The sequence below is a fragment of the Zeus faber genome (genome assembly GCF_960531495.2).
Source record: "Zeus faber genome assembly, chromosome: 5".
NCBI lineage: Eukaryota > Metazoa > Chordata > Actinopteri > Zeiformes > Zeidae > Zeus > Zeus faber.
In genome coordinates, this window is record NC_137192.1 from 13,729,048 (window position 1) to 13,750,856 (window position 21,809).

General features: G+C 43.5%; 1 protein-coding gene across 1 annotated transcript; it reads left to right on the forward strand.

The window, feature by feature from the left end:
- The first annotated feature begins 350 nt into the window (after positions 1-350).
- LOC307230426 (14-3-3 protein beta/alpha-1-like) lies at positions 351-20,863 on the forward strand. Its single transcript, XM_080000819.1, has 7 exons — positions 351-477; positions 8,323-8,482; positions 9,503-9,643; positions 10,930-11,053; positions 13,826-13,989; positions 17,531-17,626; positions 18,534-20,863. Exons 2-7 carry the CDS (start codon positions 8,330-8,332, stop codon positions 18,588-18,590), a joined length of 735 nt encoding a protein of 244 aa, XP_079856945.1. The 5' UTR covers positions 351-477; positions 8,323-8,329; the 3' UTR covers positions 18,591-20,863.
- The last annotated feature ends 946 nt before the right edge of the window (positions 20,864-21,809 follow it).

Below are 21,809 nucleotides of genomic sequence, written 5' to 3' on the forward strand. Positions count from 1 at the left end.
GCAGTGCCAGTGATAAAACAATAAAAACATCATTTAAATCATAATAAAAAACATAACTTCAACCCTCACAGAAATGTCATTTTGAAGCATCACAAAAGCAACATTTCAATCGCATCCCACTCCATCTCCGTTTGCTCCTGTTGGATAACAGCAATGGGATGACACGACGCTGGGCCTGGATACGGCCGCGGAGACAGTTGCCACGGCGACCGGCGCACGTCACCCATCCTTTTAAAAGCGCGTTGCCATGGCACCGCCGCGCGTGACGTCAAAGGCCCTGCGAGGCGCGCCCAGAGACCCCGGAGCGCGGTCGCCACGGCAACCAGCGGGGAGAGGGGACGGGGAGGGGTGTGGTTTCTTTTAGAGGAAGCGGAAGTGGCCGAGCAGCAGGCCGGAAGTGGAGGAACTACCCTGAATCCCCGGAGCAGCGAGCGGAGGACGGCTTGACAAACTCCCGTCTAACGGTGATAAAACAACGTGAGTTCCGCCGCGCGGCGCCCCGTCCGGCTCTTGTTTTACCGGGGGGGGACCGAGACCATCTCCCGGGGACGCGGCCGCCAGTTCGGCCCAATCTTTAGATTTGGGCCCCGTCCCGAAGGGGGGGGCGGTGGGGGGGGGGCTCGCTCCGTCCGTCTCCTCCTATTGTGGTCCGGGGCTGGGAGCGAGGTCTTGCAGGCCGAGACTTGGGGCTGGGGCTTGTCGGCGTGAAACGGCTCGAAAAATCCGAGGATTTGAGATAATTATCGGTAATGGCGCGAGGGAACGGTGGATAAACGTCGGTAGTTTGACGCACACTCCCACCGGGTGGGAGAGTGGGGCTCGGCACCGCAGGAAAGGGAGGGGGAGCGTTTTGACAGCCCGGCCGCCGCGCCTCCTGCCCGGCTCGCAAGCACGCTAGGCTAGCGCTAGTTAGCCTAGCGGAGGTCCCCGCCGCCCAGCGGAAGCCTCTACCGCGCTGCTTAGCCCGCTAGGCCGGCGCTAGCCTAGCGTGCGAGCAGAGGTCTCCGCCGTGCGCCCAGCCCAGCGGAGACCTCAGCTAGGCTAACTGGCATGCTAGGGGTACCGTTAGCGCGCCAGGCTAGCAGGTCGGCGCGACGCAAATATGGTAAAATAAAAATAAATAAAAATTGTCAATAATGGAAGTCAAAGCAATCTGAAAAATCACGCCGCTCCCCGCGTTCAATCCCAGTTGCAGTTTTTCTGTTTGTTTTACGCGTTCGTTGGGCACGCCTGCTGCAATGTACAATAAACCTAAGAATAAAAACACATACACATAAATATAAATATATATAAACATATATGTATATATACATAAAAACACAACAGGCGAAAATCCTAAAATCGAAAGAAATATAAATATTTTCCATTAGACCTAAAAAATAAAGCTGTTAAATGGTGAATTGCGCTGCCCTGCCTGCGTCTATAACATCACATCTGTGCAGTTGACTGCACCGCGTGGAAAACAAAATGGTTTTATAATAGACTTCCAGGCGTTTCCCGTGGTGTTCCAGTTAAAAATCCCATCTTTTTTGGAGCGGGGGAGGGGGGGGGGGGGTGGTGGTGGTTGGGCGGTGGGTGTGGACCGCTGCTACCGGAACGCTTCCCCGTCGCATTTTGTGCTTGAATCCGTCCGGGCTAAAGTGGGTCAGGTGTCGGGTCTCTGCGTCTGAAACGCTCCGCAGGGGGAAGCGGGAGGAAGGAGCCGCGACGCCCGTGTTTCCGAGCCCGGAACGGGAACGCGGAACGGCGGATCCGCGCCGCGCCCTGGTTCCTGTAAACGTGCTGCGGGGTGTGAAGGTTAAAGCTGCGTCTCCTGTTTGCGGCGTGTGGGTCGTCGCAGGAGATTTATTTGTTGGGAATGTGTTTATTCTTGTGTGGTTTTTTTTGTTATTCAATTCTTCGTTTGAACCCCAGGGAGGGAGCTCATCCTCCAGCAGAACCTAATCTGTCCCTTCAGCAGCAGCTCAAACCGAACGGATGATTTGCAGAATACATAAATAAATAAGTATTTCACTAAGATGTAAACGTTCAGTCATTCCAAGTACATTGTACAAGGACTTTGTCTTGGTATGAGTTGGAGCATCATTGTACAATCGGACACGGGCGAGTAGCATAAAAAAAATGCTAAAATCCCCCAAAAATAAAAAGCAGAAAATATATTTTGATAAATTAAAGAGCTGAGCAGGGACTAAGTGGCTGATGTTAGGTATAGGTAGTGGGGACTGTACTGTACGATGAATAAATATAAACATGGATTGTATGGTGGGAATAAGGGTCTAAGTATTGATTACACGCTTAATATTTTTACAAATGAGTTTTTTTATTTGAACATCAACGATGATATGCGAAAATGAACGAAATGGGTTTTATTTCTATAAGAAAAGCCAAAAGGGCGGCGGGCAAGTAATGTAATTGTGTGTTTGCCCGAACACTGTTCGAAATGGTAACCACAGCAACCCTAGTTAGTGTAGTTACAGCTGAATCCTCAAGATATTACTCTTGAAGTGAAAAAAAAATTCTTAAAATGAATCACTATGTAGTTACAGCAGAGACCTGAGTGCAGGTTGAAAATCACTCATTTCATGCGTTGTATTCCACGTTCCAGAGCGTGCTGCGTTGGCCGTGCACACGTCCACGCGCGTACAGGCCTCCGGTCACGGTTTAACGAAAAGTAATCCAGCCCGCGGCCCTAAATGGCTTTGACACCCGGGACTACAGTCTATGGATTCCCCTTCAGATGGTTCCTCTGGGGGGGAAAAAAAGAAGATAAAGCTAGCATCTGTGTGAAAATAAAAATCTGGCATTTCATGAGTTAAATCGCAGAGCTTCTGTGGACGCGCACACACGCCCGTGGCCACGCGGGTGTGCCGTGCACGAGCCGGAGCCGCAGAAATGCCCAAATTAAGAACTTGGTTCAATCCAGAATGTTCCAAAGAACAGGGAATTCAAGGCATACATTTCTTAGACCAAATTCAGTGCTTATTATTATGGGTTATTACGGTGCCAGATAACAGTGGGTAGCTGATAGTCGAGGTCACTCCTGCGTCTGTCGATGCGGCGATAAACGATCAATTGCCAAAAAGAAGAGATTGCCCCAAACACTGACAGACTGTAATTATTTTCCTGGTCCTGTGTAAGTCCTATGGGATCTTACTGCACGTTGGGTACTGAAACGAAGCATGGCACCAAATAGTTTTTTTTTCTTTTGTAATAATGTTACTTTGAAAGCTTTATCTTTTTGCTTTTCAAAATGTTTACAGCTCGTAACCAAGCCTGCATTTACAGATGATTTTGTCAGATCTAAAGGTATGGCGGGTGCAAATTTCCTCAACTGAACTTATCGGTTGGCGTCATTTCGAGATTATACTAATCGCAATTTCTGCTCATGAGTTTAACATTCTTGTTTAGTATTCTTACAGTTTCTGTTTTGTATCATCAAATGTATAATATAAAAGTTTCTCCTTGGTTCAGTACAGGATAATATGGAATTAACACTCCCCCCATGTGGATTTCTTAATATATTGGTCATGGAACAATGGATCAGGTGTTATACTATTTGCCGTAGTCTTTCTCTTGATATGGCTGGGTAATTCATACTGTGTGAGGCTGGTGGTGCCGTCCTCCTACCTGAGAGGGTGTTACTCACACGTGGGCTCTGCACAAACGGCAATCTGCAAAGAGCTGCAGCTTCATGTTGCCAGCGATTGGGCAGCAGCAGGTCGAGTTTGAATGCATAAACCCAGCTCTGAGCCAGCACTGCACCGCTCACTCACTGTCAGTTCTTTCATGTGCACTACTTTTAATACGAAAGTTCATCTGGACTTTTTTTTTTTAATTTACATTTTGCAGCCATGGGTGGTGTTTTAAAATGAGATGGTAAGAATCAGAGTATCCTATCACACTATCCAGTCAGGAAGTATTTTGTTTTTAATTATACTTTAGCAGTTTAAGGCAGAAAAATCAAATTGGATTGGCATCTATAGTATTTTAAACGTTACATTTCAAACATTATTTAGGAATGTAAGGTGAAGTAAATTGTTGGATTCAAATATTTTCAGCTTTCTAGTTTCATTTAAATCAGGTGTTTTGTAAAAAAAATAATATAATGACCTTACCATAAAAGCAGACTTTATATCAGCCAACTTATCTTACTTAATTTTGTATTTACAGTCAATTTGCTTTATTAAGAATGAGTATATTTTGGTTTTGTTATTGAAACTGGTAAAAACTGATAATTGAAATTACTCAAAAAGGTCTCAGAGCAGATTCCAGTGGTAAAACTATTTAAATAGTTGATTGTTTTCCATTTTCGGTTAAGCTCTTCAGTAGCTAAGATCCGCTTTGGAGTTACTTTTTAATCTTTGAGATCAAATCCACTCATCCAATTCGTTTGAATGGATCAAACATGTTTAAACTGCAGTTTTAAATCATTGATATTCAGTGTTTGGCTGAAGTGTAAGTTGGTGCATGTAATGGAGAAGAAGCCGTGTCCTATTTAAACTAGAGATTGTTCTGCAAAGTCTCAGACCCTCTCCTCCCCCCAGGGAAAATAACTAGGAGAAGCACCCTCAATGGAATCAAAAGGATTGAAAGTCTTTATAAAGGTGTCTTTTGTCTTTGCTGTATTTTTCCCCCCCTCCTGTGGTGGTCTGGAGGCTTTAACGACACAGTGAGTTCATTATTTTGCTATTGCCTGGTTAAAGCAGCACTAGTGTAGTTTTAACCTCCTGTTATCTGAAAAGAACTCTCACCAGCCCTACTGCTCCCAACTTCAGCTCCAAATGAGGACAGGGTTTCTCAACCTAAGGGAATGGACCCCCAGGGGTTTCAAAAGAACATTCACTTAAGGGTTGGGGACATGAGATGTTCTTAATTGACGCAATAAGTCATTGATGCAAATTACTGATCAATGTGGCTTTCTTTTGTAATTACTGTGAACTCCTCAATGTTTCTGAACACGATTAATCATATAAAGCCGTCATGAGGCGGGGGTCAAATTGTGTCAGTTTGTGTTCAAGATAAACAAATCATGATGCAAATGTTTTGCAGAACTAGGTCAAGCCGTGATGTCTTTATATTTCCATGTCTCTGTCTTTAACCTGGCCAAGGGTGACCATCAGCCAAAGGAGTTGCTTCATCCAGAGATTCAAATCTAGGGCTGCCCCCTGAAAGTCGACGAGTCGAATCAGTCGGACACCTGTCAGTTGATTGAGATTCTTCAACTCGGGCAGTCCTTTTTTTTATTACAATAACAGGATAAACCAGATAGAAGCTTACAAAACGCACAGGGATAACATTTCAATGGGGAATTATGAATAAGGGGAGTCATAAATATATTTCAATGTGTGAATCGCTTTGACACGAACACAGCTCTCTGTGCGCAATGATCCCAGGCCCCAGTCCTCCAAATAAAACAACTTAAAAACAGTGTAGGGGCGGCACACGGAGGAATGGAACACAACTCCTAAACTCGTTAGGCATAATTGTGAGCCGCATTACGTTCCATACCGTTCAATGCGCACTTGTTTCATTCCATGAGGAGACTTAAAATAAAAAAACCTACCTCTAAAATAAAAACGCTGTTTTGGTGCACCAGTTGCGGGCACCCCATCGCTGGCACGCGAATCCTTACTACTGTCGGAGAGATAGACGGGTGTGCAAATGTTCCCTGGTTGCTCCTTCTCCGCCTCCCCCTTCGGGATGGCGCCCTAAGCGGCCGCCTATCTCGCCTATAGGAAGAGCCGAGCTGGATCTATAGACAAAAACAACATAATATTATGTTGATCAGGTTGTCATATTGCTCGTTACTAATGCAATAAACGTTTGATTTAGCACCGTGACGCCGTCGACACAGGTTGCTGATTAGGGTTATAAGCGCCTACGTTCATCAAATAAATAAATGTAAAATACTAAGCATGTTATCTATACTTTATGACGGTGATGATATACTGCTATAGTGATGGATAAAGAATGACATTTATTAAACTAAATTATTTCATGCATGTTATTATATACAGGCAGGCAGGTTGTGAACGCCCGTACTTGCGTATCAAGTTACATACAATGGTTAGTACTAACGAATGGCCGGACTTCTTTGCGTGAAGCTGGGAACACTGTTGTCAGCGGTTCGTCGGCCCGAGGAAGAACGCCATCGTCACGCTCTCAATTATAAATACTGTACTGTAGGCAGACTTATTATTATTATTGCCTTATTTTATTTAAGGTGTTTTAGGTCAAATATATACTAAGACAAACATTTGAAGAATTGCCACTAGATGTGAACAGTACGTTTCTGTTCCAACTTGCATACAAATTCGACTTACAGACAGACTTAAAAATGGAACTCGTCGTAACCCAGGGGACTGCCTGTATAAGGATTTATACAGGTAATAACATTGAGCTGCAACTCCGGTGCAATCACTGGACCAACCGCACCATGCCAGGCCACCATATCCAAATCCTCCATCTGCTTCGTTGCCACAACCAAACAGCCTCCATGCAATTAATAAATAGAAAAAACGTTTAACAATCCAGCTTTTATTTAAAACAAAAAAAAATAGCTGAGCTAAGTGCAATATTCCAGAGAAAATGGCGTCTTACGGATCCAACACCCAGAGTTTTGCATACCAGACATGCGCCGTAGAGTACAGACATTGAGCGTCATCGACATAAAAATGGCCGGTATTACCGGTTACACTGGTGTTGTCATGAGTTTGACCGGTGGGAAATTCCTCAACGTGGCATCCCTATTGATGATGTGGGCAACATTTATATTTACCAGAAACTCTCACAATGACAAATGGTCATCATAGTTAAGGCTCTGGTTCAGTCGGTTGGCACAAAATCGAACAGGTTTGGGCCCGTACACTGGACCTGCAAAACCAGACATCAACGCAAATTTAGTATTGGTATATCTCAAGATGCAACCTCTGACTTTGTCTTTTTAATTTGTCTTCACTATAGAGATGGATAAGGTGTCACTGTAGGTATCATCATCATACAAGACTAGACTACTGACCTATTCCCAATGAATGTGCTTACCTAGTCGACTGCACAGCCTCAAGGTGGAGGTTCACTTAAAAAGGCGCGAGAACAAAAGACGATAAAACCACCGGAGAACATGTCCCAGAACACCGTCAACAGAATACTCAATAAGAACTCAATGAGAACTCTGCGGTGAAAGAAGCACGAATGTGACAATGTGAGGAGTTGGGAATTGCTTTGCTTTAAATAGAGATGAAAAATAAAAAACTGTGAAATCAAACTTTATTGACAGTACCAGTATTTCCTCAAATAGTGGCCAGGGATTTAATTTACCTCCACTGCTGTCTGGGTGTCGCCCTCAAAATGAATTCATATAAAATAAAAGGTTGAAGTCTGCCCCCTGCCATGACGCAACGGTATTTTGGCCAATCGTGACAAGAAAGAGGAAAGACAAAGCTTGCCTCCGGGGCTTGCGTTCGGAGCACAGCAAGCACCCAGCTCACTACCTCAATTTGTTTATCTTGTTCTTTTTGTCAAAAACTTATTTTTAAGAGTTCCTCCACCTTTAAACGAAGAACTCTGCCTAGCCTTTAAAGTATACCATACAAATATATGGGTTTATTTTTGGTTTACTTATGCTGGGGTCGGGAGATTAACTGCTTGGGTATTGAAAGTTTGGCCTAGCTGCCCTGTTCAGTTAATGTTAAAATGCATTTTTGGCAATGTTACCTTCCTGTGGTTTAGATCAATCATTGTATGAAGTCATCCTGTGTCACTTTATTGCCATCAAGGTATACTAAATAAAGAAAATATTGTGATATTGGGCATGTGTCGGGGGAAAAAAAGGGAAAACAACCATAGTATGAGTAATTACCATGGCCAACATGAGCACAATATAAAACTATTTTCGCGACATTGATGACTTGGTGAAAAATGCAAGTCACAAAACAGATCAGACTTAGATTTGGACAATTCCAACAGAAATGTTTGCTGTTAACCAAAATCAGTTTTCTCTACTTTAAATAAATATTGTCAAAAACATGTTAAATGGACATTCTGTAATTAAGTGAAGCACTGTTGCTTTTGTGGCTCCTGCTCCTTACACCATAGTACAATGGAAGCATTCCCTGTATGCTATATTTATAATACAAAATTGTGGCAATGTTATTACCGATCATGTGAAGGTTTTTTGTTTTTTTTCTTATAAACATGACATTTCGTCACATCCATTGTCATCCAGCTCAAATTGTAGGATGCCACACCACCAGCTCTTGTTACAGCAAGCCTTCAAATGCAGAAGTAAGAAGTACCTTCAACTCTTCTGTCCGTCTCCCACAGCCTAAATATGGATAAGAACGACCAGGTGCAGAAGGCCAAGCTGGCGGAGCAAGCCGAGCGATACGACGACATGGCGGCGGCCATGAAGGCGGTGACAGAGCAAGGGGCGGAGCTCAGCAACGAGGAGCGCAACCTGCTGTCAGTCGCCTACAAGAACGTGGTACGTCCTAGATCTGACAGCACGTTCAGATGCTGTAGATAGAATTTTCGCGGATTTTCCCATCGCTCCCGGGGAAGGTCAAAGGTCGGGGCTTGGCTACAAGACAGGGCTCCTGCATTTGGCTTGAGGACACTACGGTAGAGCAAAGTGCTTACTGGATGTCAGCCTTTAGTAGCTTACTACCGCCCTACTTATTTTCTATTTGTTCATATTGATGTAGGAAACGACAGCATATTTGTCGCATTTGTAGGGAAAACAGCCAGTGTATACCAAAAATGTTTAATACTGTAACATTTTTTTATGAAAATGTAGAAGTCCCAGAACTCCAGAAATAACTTGAGTAAAAATCCCCCCGCCACCAATCTGTGCACAACTTCTTCTCACTGTTTCCCCTGTGAAAATTTCATACCAGCAATGTTTATAACCCAAGCCTGCCTGTAAATCCTGTGGCCACTAATGCCCAGCAGGCTAATATAAACAATCACACGGCCAGTTCCCAACCCAGTCGAATGCTCAATGTTTGTACACTCCTCAAAGTGTTGTCCAATCACTTCCCGTGACTTCCATTCAGTCGATGCCATTGATTACGCTCCTTTGGTCTGTATGGTCAAAGGAGAGTTGTTGGCCACCACTGCCCCTCCACCAGTAAATGGGACCATTGGGTTAGAGACCAGACTCTAACCCAATGCATGCATTTAAGCTTAAATGTTTGAATTTCACCGTTTTGGGATCTGTTAAGTAATCGGCAGTTCATCAATCCTCCTCCATGTTTTAACGCAGCTACCCACCTTACTGGAGTGTCTGTTCAGTGTAATTTATTTAATGGTGCTGTTCTTACAAGTTGACCCCACTTCATATTTCCACTTCTCATATTTTCCTTCATGTTAACACAAATCCTGGTCGAGAAACTCTGAACCCTGATTTTATCACAACTAATGACTCCTAATTCAAATTACAACTTCAATCCATAGAAATTAGTATTGTCGAATGCTAATCTGCTGTTGTTCCCGTTCTGACCAGGTGGGGGCACGTCGTTCGTCCTGGCGTGTCATCTCCAGCATCGAGCAGAAGACGGAGGGCAACGAGAAGAAGCAGCAGATGGCTCGCGAGTACCGCGAGAAGATCGAGACAGAGCTCCAAGAGATCTGCAACGATGTGCTGGTAAGGAAGGGAGGGGCGTTTATCAGGAATGGAGGATAGTCTCTGAGAAACTGGTGTGGAGATTACACAAGGACGTGTGAAGAGATGGATGCATATAGATATGGATGGATATAGAAGAAAAAAAAAAATATTGGTAGAAATTAGATGATTTCTCAAAGAGTAAGTCAGCCCAGGTAGTTCATCCAGGATTCTGGCAACCTCAGACTGGAACAAAGAGGCTTCTTACTGGCAGGACGCCCTGGGCAGAACCAGCTTGTATCACATGAGCTCCAACAGCTTTCCTCAGAAGAGCAGATGAGGACAGCGTTGTCACCAGCAAGGCGAATCAAGGGCCACCAAGTTTATGTTAAGTCTCCCCCGCCTTGCAACTCTTAAGAGTGCCACAAGAACACACTTCTATTTGAAACAGCCCAAGGGATACATGTTACAAAGTTCATTTTAACACTTCCTCAAGCAGCTTGTCTTGCAGGCAAAGATTATAATAGGGAATCTGTACATCTTGAATGATGGGGTAAGAAAACTGCGAAGTCTATAAAAGGGATGGACTGTTTTATTGAATCATAAAATAAAATATTGAAAATTAAAATTTCTTCCACACACCATAAATGAAACTTCAGTAAATTTGTACAGATTGAAATTCTTGAATATAAATGAATGTGTATATATTAGCACTGTCAGACTAAACTCATAAGCCCATAGGATGCTTTGTAAAGATTCAATTCATTCATTCATTTGAATTTTGAAGTAGTTTGCCTTGTTTTCCAGCAGGTGGACCTATTACATGAACTTTTGTCCTATCAGTAACCTCTCTCCCTGATAATGTCGAAATGGAGCAAACAATCGAGTCAACACCCAAGCTGTGCTGAAAGAATAACACCACACCAAATGTAATAGTCAAATTGTTATTGACAATGGGAGGGGGAAAAATGAAGTTCACGTTAAGTTAGTATTGATACTAAGTTTTATCTATTTTAATTCAAGCTTTTTTATTGTTATTTCATTTATATTTTTTCCGCTGCCTAGCTCCAATTTCTATAATATGAAAATCAGGAAATCAGGTCCTGGACCCGAGGTTTGGAACCATGTGAGTTCCGATTCTTAGTGAGTTCCAGAATTGCAATGCTTATGAAAACGGCATCCAACTGACCGTCCAACCTGAATGGTATAGAATACGGAGTTCCCTGTCTATGCAACGTATTACTAGAATAAACACAACTCCTCGGTGGTGTAGTATTTCTTGGGGGATAGTTTCCTTTTCTACTGGATTCACACTCTTTCTGTTGTAGGGTCTGCTGGACAAGTTCCTAATTGTCAACGCGTCCCAGGCGGAGAGCAAGGTGTTCTACCTCAAAATGAAAGGAGACTATTACAGATATCTGTCAGAGGTGGCCGCAGGGGACTCCAAGAAGAGTAAGTGTGTTTGGTTTGTTTTATTAGCCCTTAAATAGTATTAAATTAGAAGAGCAGGCCTGATTTGAATTTGACATTTTAAGACTTCACAGCCCCGCAGACACTCGCTACCTGAAAGTCATAAAGTAGTCTTAAATTGGAATTATGGATGTGTTCATTTGAACAAACATTTTCTCTGGTTTTATTTATTTTTTCTCAAAATTAGTTTAGTTGTTCTGCATCAGACTGACATTGGATTTCGTAAAAACCCTAAACATGCCTCTGAACCTTATACTTGCCCACTACACTAAGATTGTTTTGAATGTCTATTGCCAGATCAATAAAAAAGATGATTCGTCATATTGCCTTTCACACTAAGCCTCTTGGACCGCCTTTTGCATTGTACGAACCATTGGTGCTCGGCTTCATCTCTTAGCAAAAGACTCTCTGCAGTCGTTTTTCAGAAGTAGTGGGTCGTCATGAAATTCAGACCTCATCATAATGCGATTGACTATTCTGTAATGTTGGTGCTACCTAGAATCCTCTCAGATTATTCTAATAAATGGTTCCACGTCACACAGCCCTGCATCATCTACTTCTGCTGTTGACCATTTAAAGCAGCCGACACATAATCCATGACTTCATATTCCTTGTGAAACTTGAAGGGAAGAGAACTCTGCAGATCTCAGAAGACCGGTTTTAATCCCTGCAGTTCAAGTGCCAAGAGTACGTCACAAATCGCTGCTTCCCACAATAATTCCTAGAACTGAAGAAGTTTGGGTTGTCATTAGGAACTTAAATACATCTCGGGTGGCGATGTTTATAATTAACAGTTAACCAACAAAAATCATTTAGGCTTGGGCAGATTAACGATGAAATCATGTATCGGAGATTGACTCCATCAATCGGGATTCATATTTTTATTTGCCGGGAAAAATCTGAGCATTGGAACGGTGTGATTGAAAGTGCAATCATCTCAAAGACTTTTTTTCTTTCCTTAGTTTATTTCTATGGAAAATTAAAAATGTAAACCTAACACAACTGGAGCGGAGTTATTTTTTTTTTTTTGTTGTTTGTTCTCCAGATAGTGGTGCGTGCATGCATGCCAGTCTTTTTATTTTAGATCTATTTGTTTTTGTTTGTTTCCTACATGGATGACAACTTTTTTTTAAACGCAACTGAGATAAGGGACTGTTCCATGGGTCCCCACTGTCGTGACACACATCTTCTTTTGCTTTGGAACTTAATTACATAAAAACTGGATGTTTTTGTGTAAATACTCTACTGGTAAATACCCTGCGCGCACATCACCGTGGATTTGAGCTCATTACCATCATCACCGCAAATTATAAAATATGTATATATTTAAATAAATAAATAAATTTGTCTAAGTTACAGAAGGATATGAAATATAACCACAATCATTGTTTAGTTTTCCGCATTCACCAGGGCTCAAGGGCTTCTGGAGAAACAGAACTTCTTAGTTACTCTGCTCGTCAAGGGGAGGGACAGTCCATTAAACATATGGGGGATTTTTTTTGTGTCCGAATAATATATATAAAATGTCTGAATGTCGGTCGAATGTTCAAAGCCCTTTCCTACTAATTGGGGAAAAACGTCGTCATTTAAATTATGATCAAATTAACTGCAAAACATATTTTAAGCCAGTTTATTTTTTTATTTATTTTCATTTTTTTTCTCCCCTGAGGAAGGCTGACTGATTCACGCTGTTGCCAAGAGACTGTTGTCATGGTTATTGGTCTCCTGTCTTGATATTGTCATGGAAATGAGCAAAGCATTTCTTGAAGAGGGTGCGACGGTCGTGGAGTTAGTTTGAAACTGTGGCAGACAAAAGAAGGGACGGTTCTCTGCTGGGTTTGTTCCACACACGGGTTGCTGCTCTAAAGATGGGTCGTCAGTAACGACTTTTTATGCGTGAGTAGCGAGCTTAAAACGTGTCAAGAAATGCAAATATTTCCATCCAGAAACCACTGCAGATATTTATTTAAAACTGTTGTGCAGGAGGAAAGGTCAGCTACATGTCTCCTGTCGAGAAAAAACTAGATTGCAAGTTCAAAGTCATTGTTAACGTTGTTTTATAGGGCTGGATTATACTGCATTGATGCAACCATTTTCCATTTAAATTACATGCCTCCATATTTACAAATTAATAGAATCATTTAATTCCGTTATTCGAGGAATGAGAGATTAGATATTAAATTAAAATGTCTGAGAACTGTAGCGCTAACGTTGTCATAACCGTCAGAGGGAAAACCTTTCAGGAGATGAGTTGTATGAGACTACTCCTCAACTCCAGTGTTCAAAATGTATGCGATTGCATGTACGTTCTTTCTGCCGTGTGCCCCACCCGATTTGATTGTAATAAAATACAGATATGTTAACCCTTAGTCATCACTTCAGTTGCCCTGTGGCTTCAAGGAACCACTCTCTCTATCCGTCCTGCCTGTAGAGGTCTTGGGCAACAGAAAGGCTCTGTATACGAAGCTGCTTCTCTCTGAAGTGCTTCAAGCTCAATGTCCAGGTTTCTAATGGCCACTGGCTGCAGAGCGTCCCTTTTATGTGGACCTCATAAGATCCGCCCCAAGATCATACTTGAGCCTCCAGATGAACATTTGGAGCATTTCTCTTAATTCAATTTGATTTTTCGTATAATGTGTAAATGTAGTGACACATGGTGTTAAACGTTTCTAATTTGCTGTCTACAACTTCACCAAAATGTATTTATTTTTATCTTCAATATTAAAATATGTATCTATGTTGACCCAACCACAGCCACGGTGGATAATTCCCAGAAGGCTTACAAGGAGGCGTTTGATATCAGCAAGAAGGACATGCAGCCCACGCACCCCATCCGCCTCGGTCTGGCCCTCAACTTCTCAGTCTTCTACTACGAAATCCTCAACTCACCCGAGATGGCCTGCCAACTGGCCAAGCAGGTGGGTACACAGACACACACACAGATGCAAAAATCACGAAAAGACCAACATTTCTGAATCCTGTGGCGCATGTGAAGAAATGATCCCGAAACCAGCCACAAGAGCATGTCTTGACATCTTTTCTGATGTCATTTTTAAATAATTTAGGATCTAATAATTGATTCTCCATTTCTGCCATCGTATTGGCTCAATGCATTGATGCAGTGTGGTTCAACCTGCATAGCTGATGTGAAATTGGGCAAATCCACCTTCCAGCGTCTTAAAAGCTGAGTCAGTCAGTCTCTGCGCCCGTTGCTGGTCGCTGTAGCCTCCAGGTGGGCGTGCTAGGGCGCAGTCAGGTGGTTCGCGTGGACGCTCCGCGGCCTGCTGCACCCCTGCATCTATCGGGTCGTGCTTCGCCTATCTCTCCCAGTGCTCAAACTCATACTCGGTCCATACAAACAGACACTCTGGTGAGAAAGGCGAGTCAGCGTCTTTACCACTTCAGGCAGCGGAGGAAATTCCGGGTCTCGGTGAGGATCCTCAAGTCCTTCTACTGTGGAGCAGTGGAGAGCATCCTGACAGGCAACATCACTGCCTGGTTTGGGAACTGTACTGCTCAGGAGTGGAGCTCAAGTTGGTCAAGTAGAAATTCTTAGGTAGCTACTGTGTTCAGTCTAGGATTTATTGTGTGTAATCACCGGGTGCGTTGCATTGGCATTTCACTGCATACAGTATATGTGTGAAAGTATGTATGTGACAAATAAATCTCTTCAATCTTGAATCTACACAACACTATAGGCCTAGGGCTTGTGGGATGGGTGGGGTGCAAGCTATGTGGGTTGGGATGTGGCAGGCAGCTGTGATCTTTCCTGTCCTGCTCCTGCCCCAGCGTGCTTCTCATCCGTCCTGAAATTTTAATCACATTCATATTTGCTTAGAACACTTACACTCCCACACCAATCATACTCCAAACAACATCCCACTAGACCAGGGTCTGCAGCGCAGGAGGGGTGCGAATGATTCGGGTTCAGCTTGCCTGAAGAACTCGCACCCCCGCAACCTGCAGTTTTAACTGCAATTGCCCGCTGCACACATTGAGCACTGGGGTTTTCCGGTTTGGCGTGGTTAACCGGGGTGCGGCCAGGTGCGCCCCCCTCCGGCTGGTCTAGGGTCCTTGTGGCTTAAGTGTGTGCTGCGACCTAGCGGGCTGCGGAGAGCACCACCAAGTGCCTTCCAGGGCTGCTTGGTGTTGTGGGTGTGGGTGGGGTGCAGGTGGTGGCTGTCAGCCTTTGCTGCCCGCGCTGAGTACACTTTGCTACATGGATGGGCGTTCGTCGCTCGCAGCCGGGTGGGGTGTCTGGTCGGCTGTGGTGTGGCACGCCTCGCCTTTGCGTAGGGCGTGGGTGGGCATGGGGGTCCTGCCGGCGCGGCGGGCAGTTCGGGCGTGGTGTCGGTCTGTCGGCGCGGGGCCTGGTTCTGGGCCTACGATCTGTGCCTGGCGGCCGCATCTTTTGCCTCCCCTTGAGCGTGGGTTGTATGTGTGCGCCCCTAGGGTGCGGGGTCTCCTAGTGCTCCATGGGACTGGGTTATGCTCCTCGGGGCCAGGCATTGGGATTGCTCCGTGGGCCTCTGGCTTCTCTGGGGGCCCGGGGTTCTTCTGTAGCTGCAGGGCAGGGTGCTCGGGGCTTTCCTGCAGCCGTGGGCTGTCTACGCAGCTGTGGAGTTCGGGGGGCTTCAGGCCCCTTTCCGCTGCTTGGAGGCGCCACGACATAATACTGACCTCATACAACAGAACAAATTGGGATAATTCATGTACACTCACCAGTGGACACCTTACACAACACATACACATACAGGCAGTCCCATCTCACACACACCACCACACCTACTTCGAATGCACCTCAGCACCCTCCTGGTTGCATTCCTCTCCTTGACAGGAAGAGGCCACATGCCCAATTGTAGTTCCAGTTTTCCTGGACCTGATTATCTTTTTTTTTTTTTTTCAATACATGTTGTCATTGGTTTGTTTTTCAGTGTACATGTTGTTAGGTTCTAAGTTAATTTGTCTCACCTGTGGTGAATCTCCCCCTCTTGGAATAGTGATCAGTTGTTTATAGACCCAAACATGACAAATAGTTCTCCAGAGAGGGGGATTGGTGGTGGTTCTGTATAACCAAAAACTGTGCTCTTGTCATCTTATAGGTCATCCACAGGACAGAGTTGTTGCAGTAGTTCTTGATGATTAAAGAATGAATTAAGAGTGGCACTGCAGGTTGAGAAGTTGAACTCCACTTGCAGACTAACTCTGTCCTAGATGCGATGGCATACAAATACTGTGTTGTATGTCCAGCATGCTGACAGCACAGGTAAAAAAAAAGAAACTTGATAAAAACCAAATGGAAATGTTTTTGTAAAGAGTGCCATCAATCAAGGTGTCCAGTCGTAAAAGAACCCCTGTGATGACCCTGTCCTTTTTATTACGAACCTCTCGTCACATGTCGTTCACCAGCGAGCCGGTTCTTTTGAACGGCTCTTTTGTAGGAATCAAGGGAACCATCTCGCTGGGTGATGAGCCCTTCTTTTTTGTCAAGTTTTACAGTTTTATGTTGTTTGTTTAAGTTGCCCTATCCTGCCACTGGCAAATGTTTTCCCCTCTTTTCGAGAGAGAGAGAGCCTATGCTCCTCCCTGCAGGGAGGTGCTGAAAAGGAGTGCTCCCACTGTCACGTCAGGTTCACAAAGCTAAGGCACACGCACTGGTCTGACTGCGAGGTTTTATTTTTCTATTATTATTTATGTTTGAAAAATACTGTTTATACTTGTTCTACACAAAAATAACTATTACTGGTTTTATTATTTTATATATATATATATATATATATATATATATATATATATATATATATATATATATATATATATATATATATATATATATCTCAATAAAATGGAAATTCATATTTGAACTTTCCACTATCCTGGACACCTCCCCTCCAATCAGATGAACTTCAGGCAAAAATGGTCAAGCGTAAGGATCTGAGCCACTTTGACAAGGGCCAAATTGTGATGGCTGGAAGACTGGGTCAGAGCATCTCCAAAACGACAGCTCTCAGGGAGTGTCCCCGGTATGTAGTGGTACCTACCAAAAGTGGTCCAAGGAAGGACAATTGGTGAATTTGCGACAGGGTCATGGGCGCCCAAGGTTTATGGATGCGCGCAGGGGATTGAAGTCCAGCCTGTGTGGTCCGATCCCACAGAAGAGCTACTGTAAAAAAAACTGCTGAAAAAGTTAACGCTGCTATGATAGAAAGGTGTCAGGGCTGAACGATTAATCAAATTCAAATAGACATCGCAATGCTATAGCACGCAATTTTAAAATTGCAAAGGCTGGGATTTAAAACGAAATAATTTAAATCGCTAAAATGTATTTTTATTTTATTATGTTACACAATCTACAGCAGTGATGCTCAACCCGCGGCTCTTTTATGACTAGTTGCGGCTCTTTAATGTGTTCGGATCATGTGTTTGTTGTTGTTCACACTGGTGTGGTTCTGTGTTCAGGCTTTCGACGAAGCCATCGCTGAGCTCGACACCTTGAACGAGGACTCGTACAAAGACAGCACTCTGATCATGCAGTTACTAAGGGACAACCTGACTGTGAGTGTACACACACACACACACACACCTGGCTGCTGATGTGACTGATCCAACTTAACAATTATGAAAACATGGAATTTGTAATGTAGTCATGGGGGAAGAAGTCATGAAATTTTTTAACAGTTTATTACTCCAGGTACATTTAAATATAAGAGGAATTAGTCATGATGAGGATTGGTGCTTTTCTACAGACGATTACCGTTAGATGTAAAAGCTGAACAATCAGAAAAATATAAATAAACTGCGAATATACACAAATAGCTGAAAAATTCGAAACAGCAATAGTCCATTATATTATAAAATCCAAATGCGGTACATAGGGTATAATGTGATTAATTATAAGTTATTTTTGTTTGTACAGTTATTGCATGTATATGGTGTATAGGAAAACTTCCATCCAATGTGCAACAATATACATTTTAGAATTAATTAATTTATCAATTAATTAATTATTAATACTCAATATATTGATACAATTTGACATCAAGTTTTATGACATATCGCCCCCAACGGACGGGATGGGACGGGCCAGTGGTGCGCCCAGCGCGGAGGTTTACTTATTTTTAATGGAGAATGAATGGAATTTTTAGGGGAACCGGGTTTTGCTGGTATGAGCTCGCTAACGTGTTAGCGTTTGAATTTTAATAGCTTAAGTCATGCAGAATTCATGAATACACACAGGTTCATTTTGGGTAGATGTTTTTTAAAGAAGCCATCGGCTGATTAATAAGCCAGTGAGCTAATGGTAGCATGCTAACAGAAAAAGACGGTACTGGCGTCACTTCTCAAGCACCCATTTCCAAAATTCCTAAGACAAGACGTTTTTTCTTCCCGGACCAGACTCGGTTTGAATGTTTTGCTTCCTTTGAACAGAGGCTAACAGGTGTGTCTCTCTGTCTCCCCCTAGCTGTGGACATCAGAAAACCAGGGCGACGAGGCGGACGCGGGCGAGGGCGAGAACTAGAGCGCACTTCACTGTTAACCCCACCCCCCCCCCCACCCCCTCATTCTTCCTCTCCTCCTCCTCGCCGCCGCCAATCTCCTTCTTCCTCTCGCACCGTTCATTACTCTGAGCTCTGCTTATGTAACCTTCTGTATAACCCGACAGCACCAAGAGTCCGTCTCTCTCTCTCTCTCTATCTATCCCTCTCTTTCTCTCTATATATATCTTTCTATCTCTCTCTCTAAATCTCTCTAGCTCTCAATTTCTCTCTCTCTCTCTCTCTCTCTCTCTCTCTCTCTCTCTCTCTCTCTCTCTCTCTCTCTCTCTCTCTCTCTCTCTCTCTCTCTCTCTCTCTCTCTCTCTCTCTCTCTCTCTCTCTCTCTCTCTCTCTCTCTCTCTCTCTCTCTCTCTCTCTCTCTCTCTCTCTCTCTTTCGCTCTCTCCCCCGTTAAACCCATCTATCTAGCTGTCCCTCTCTTCAATTTCTTCTTCTTAGCGTCCCGGAATGTCTTAGAGTCCCTGAAATGACAAACAAACAAAAAGGTTATTAAACTGTCCGATTATTTTCAACAAACACTGTGATGTTTAGTTTTTCCTCCACCTCGTCACCAAACCAAGAGAAACTTGATTGTCATGGAAGAGAAGAAAGAACCACATTTGTTTGGGGACCCAAAACCGTTGTTGTTTTTTTTTTTTCTTTGTGGAGGCGGGTTTGCTGAGGTTTATACAGAAGGCTCATACCAGGCTCTACTGTGACACTGACTAAAGCACCACAATCGCCCATTTTATTATTCCTGCTTCAGTCAAAAGGAAAGTGGAAGGTATAACGTGGGAATCCCCCCCCGCCCCTTTTTTTGTGTGGGAAAGACTGAATGGGGATCATTTGAAATTACAAAAAAAAAAAAAAAAAAAGGCTCAGTCCAGTAAGTGCAGGTTTGAAGACAAGCGTAATCTGAGTTTTGAGGCATCAAGAGTCGTCCATATCTGCTCGTAGATTCCAAATATCTGCATACGGGTCTGATTCTAAATTGAAAACCAGAGCAAAATCATCGGGGAACCGGGTGAATCCAGAATCCATCGCCGTGGTTCCTGTGAAGTCGCTGAGCTCAACAGCCACTCATGGGAAAGTCTTTTAAAGCCTTTCCTCAACTCTGGATTTAATAACCACTCCGTGCTGGAGCCTGTTGGAGGTTCCTTCTTGTTTGGCTCCTGTTTGTATTCAGGTGTTTTTTGTTTTTTTGTTAATTTGGCGTCGAGCAGATCTAAATTCTGTAAACATGTTGAGGTGGTTGCCAGGACCTTGTCTCTGGCGATGGCTTTAATTTTAGGTTAAAGGCATTTTGCCTAAATTCTTGTTGCATTTCAAATGTATATTAGCACCATTCCAGGGAGAACGGGAGTTGAGTTTCTCTTCCGTTGAGCGGTGAATTCTCTGGGTCCAAGCTCTGAAACTGAAATCTACAATCCAATCCCACAAGTTTAGTTCGTACAGTTTATCCATTCAAGTGATGGATAGAATTTGATCCTGAGAGAGAAGAGGGAGGGCTTTATTCTATTCTTTTAAATCAGGGGTTTGGTCACCAAATCTGACGTTGACTTCAAGTAAATATTGAGCTTAATATATATTATTGAGAAATATTGATCTGATTTCAAACGCGTTGAATCAGTTAGAATCCATGAACTCAGACTAAGACGGTTTTCATTTGGTGTAACTGATATTCTGACCATTCAAAGCCAATAAAGTCAATATAAAAAAACCTAAGATACATTTTTTTGAAGTGAGGTTACTCCCCGACCAACATGTGCACAAATACACATCTTGTCATCTGTGTTGTTTTTTTTTTTTTCCTCCCCTCTAAACAATGTGGTGCAGTGTTGATAAAATGGTGGAATGACGGTTCGATCCTTTACTCAGTGTCACAGTGCCGCCGCCGCCGCCGCCGCTGCAGCATCATCACCTCGACATTCCATTCTGTAGGTGTAGAAAAGCCACGCCTTTTCCTTTGAGTTCATTTATTTTTTCCTTCCCCCTCTTGCTGAGGACCAAGGTTTTCATGCACTGAATTCAAACAAACAAACAAACAAAAAAAATCCCTCCCTCCCCACCTCTCTTTTAAGCTGAACTAAAGGCAGTTATTCTATGCTTGATAAGGAAGAAAAAAAAAAAACAAAGACCCCATGCAGTAGTGAATGTGGCTCTGAGCCTGTGTGTATATCTGGTATCTCCACTCGTTCTGTTTTTACTGACCAGTATTCTGCCAAAAAAAAAAAAAAACCTTACAAAAAAAAAAACAACACTTTGCTTCTGTGACGGTTTTATTGCTTAGTGCGCACGTGGTTGTGGAATTTTAGACTTAGCTTAAAGACATCTAGGTTCAAAAAAATATATAAAATGCAAAAAAAAAAAAAAGCCCGCCTTCTTCCCCCTGCTATTGACGTAATACTAGATTTGTGTATGTCTTTTCAAAATAAAATTCCAACTCTAGTTTCACCTTACATGTTATAAACAGGACAAAATGTAAAAGACGATTTAAAGTGCAAATAAAAGTTTTATCAGTTGAGAATCTTCCCTGCTCGTGTCTTTTAATGTCGCCGTGTTGAGCACGACCCCGGCGGTCCACGCACGCACCGGGGAAATATGGAACGTAGCAACTGCTGGAAGGTGGTGGTGGGGGGGCGGGGTCGACCAAGAAAGGTGATTTTGCCCCATTTACACCTGGCATTAAGATGCGATCTGGATCTGGATAACGAACGACGCAATGCTGGTGCAATGGGATGGAATCTGCCGGGGCACATCTTGATGTGCCCCGGCAGATTCCATCCGGTCTCTGCCGGGACTCGGAAATGCAACCTGTGCGGCTCGGCCACGTTCGGGATAAGAAAAAATAAAAAATAAAATCCTCCCGCGAGTTGAAAACGTGGCCGAAATCCGCCTCTTCCCGCTTTTATCCGACGGCGGGAGCCCTCACCCAAGTCGAGGCGGTGGAGTAGCATCGCTTCCCGCCGGCGAGTCCCCCCTTCCGCGTTGGCAGAGCGCAGAACCAAGAAGGCGACGCTGTTCAATACCCGCTGTGAAAGCAGAGGCTGGATAGAGATCCGATCTCTAGAGATAGAGATCGGATCTCTATCCAGAGGTGGGGAGAGATCGGATCTCGATCCAGATCATTGTAATCCCACGTGTCGATGGGGCCATTATGTCTGAATGTTAGTCTTTTATTACTTATTTGAAAAAAACATATTT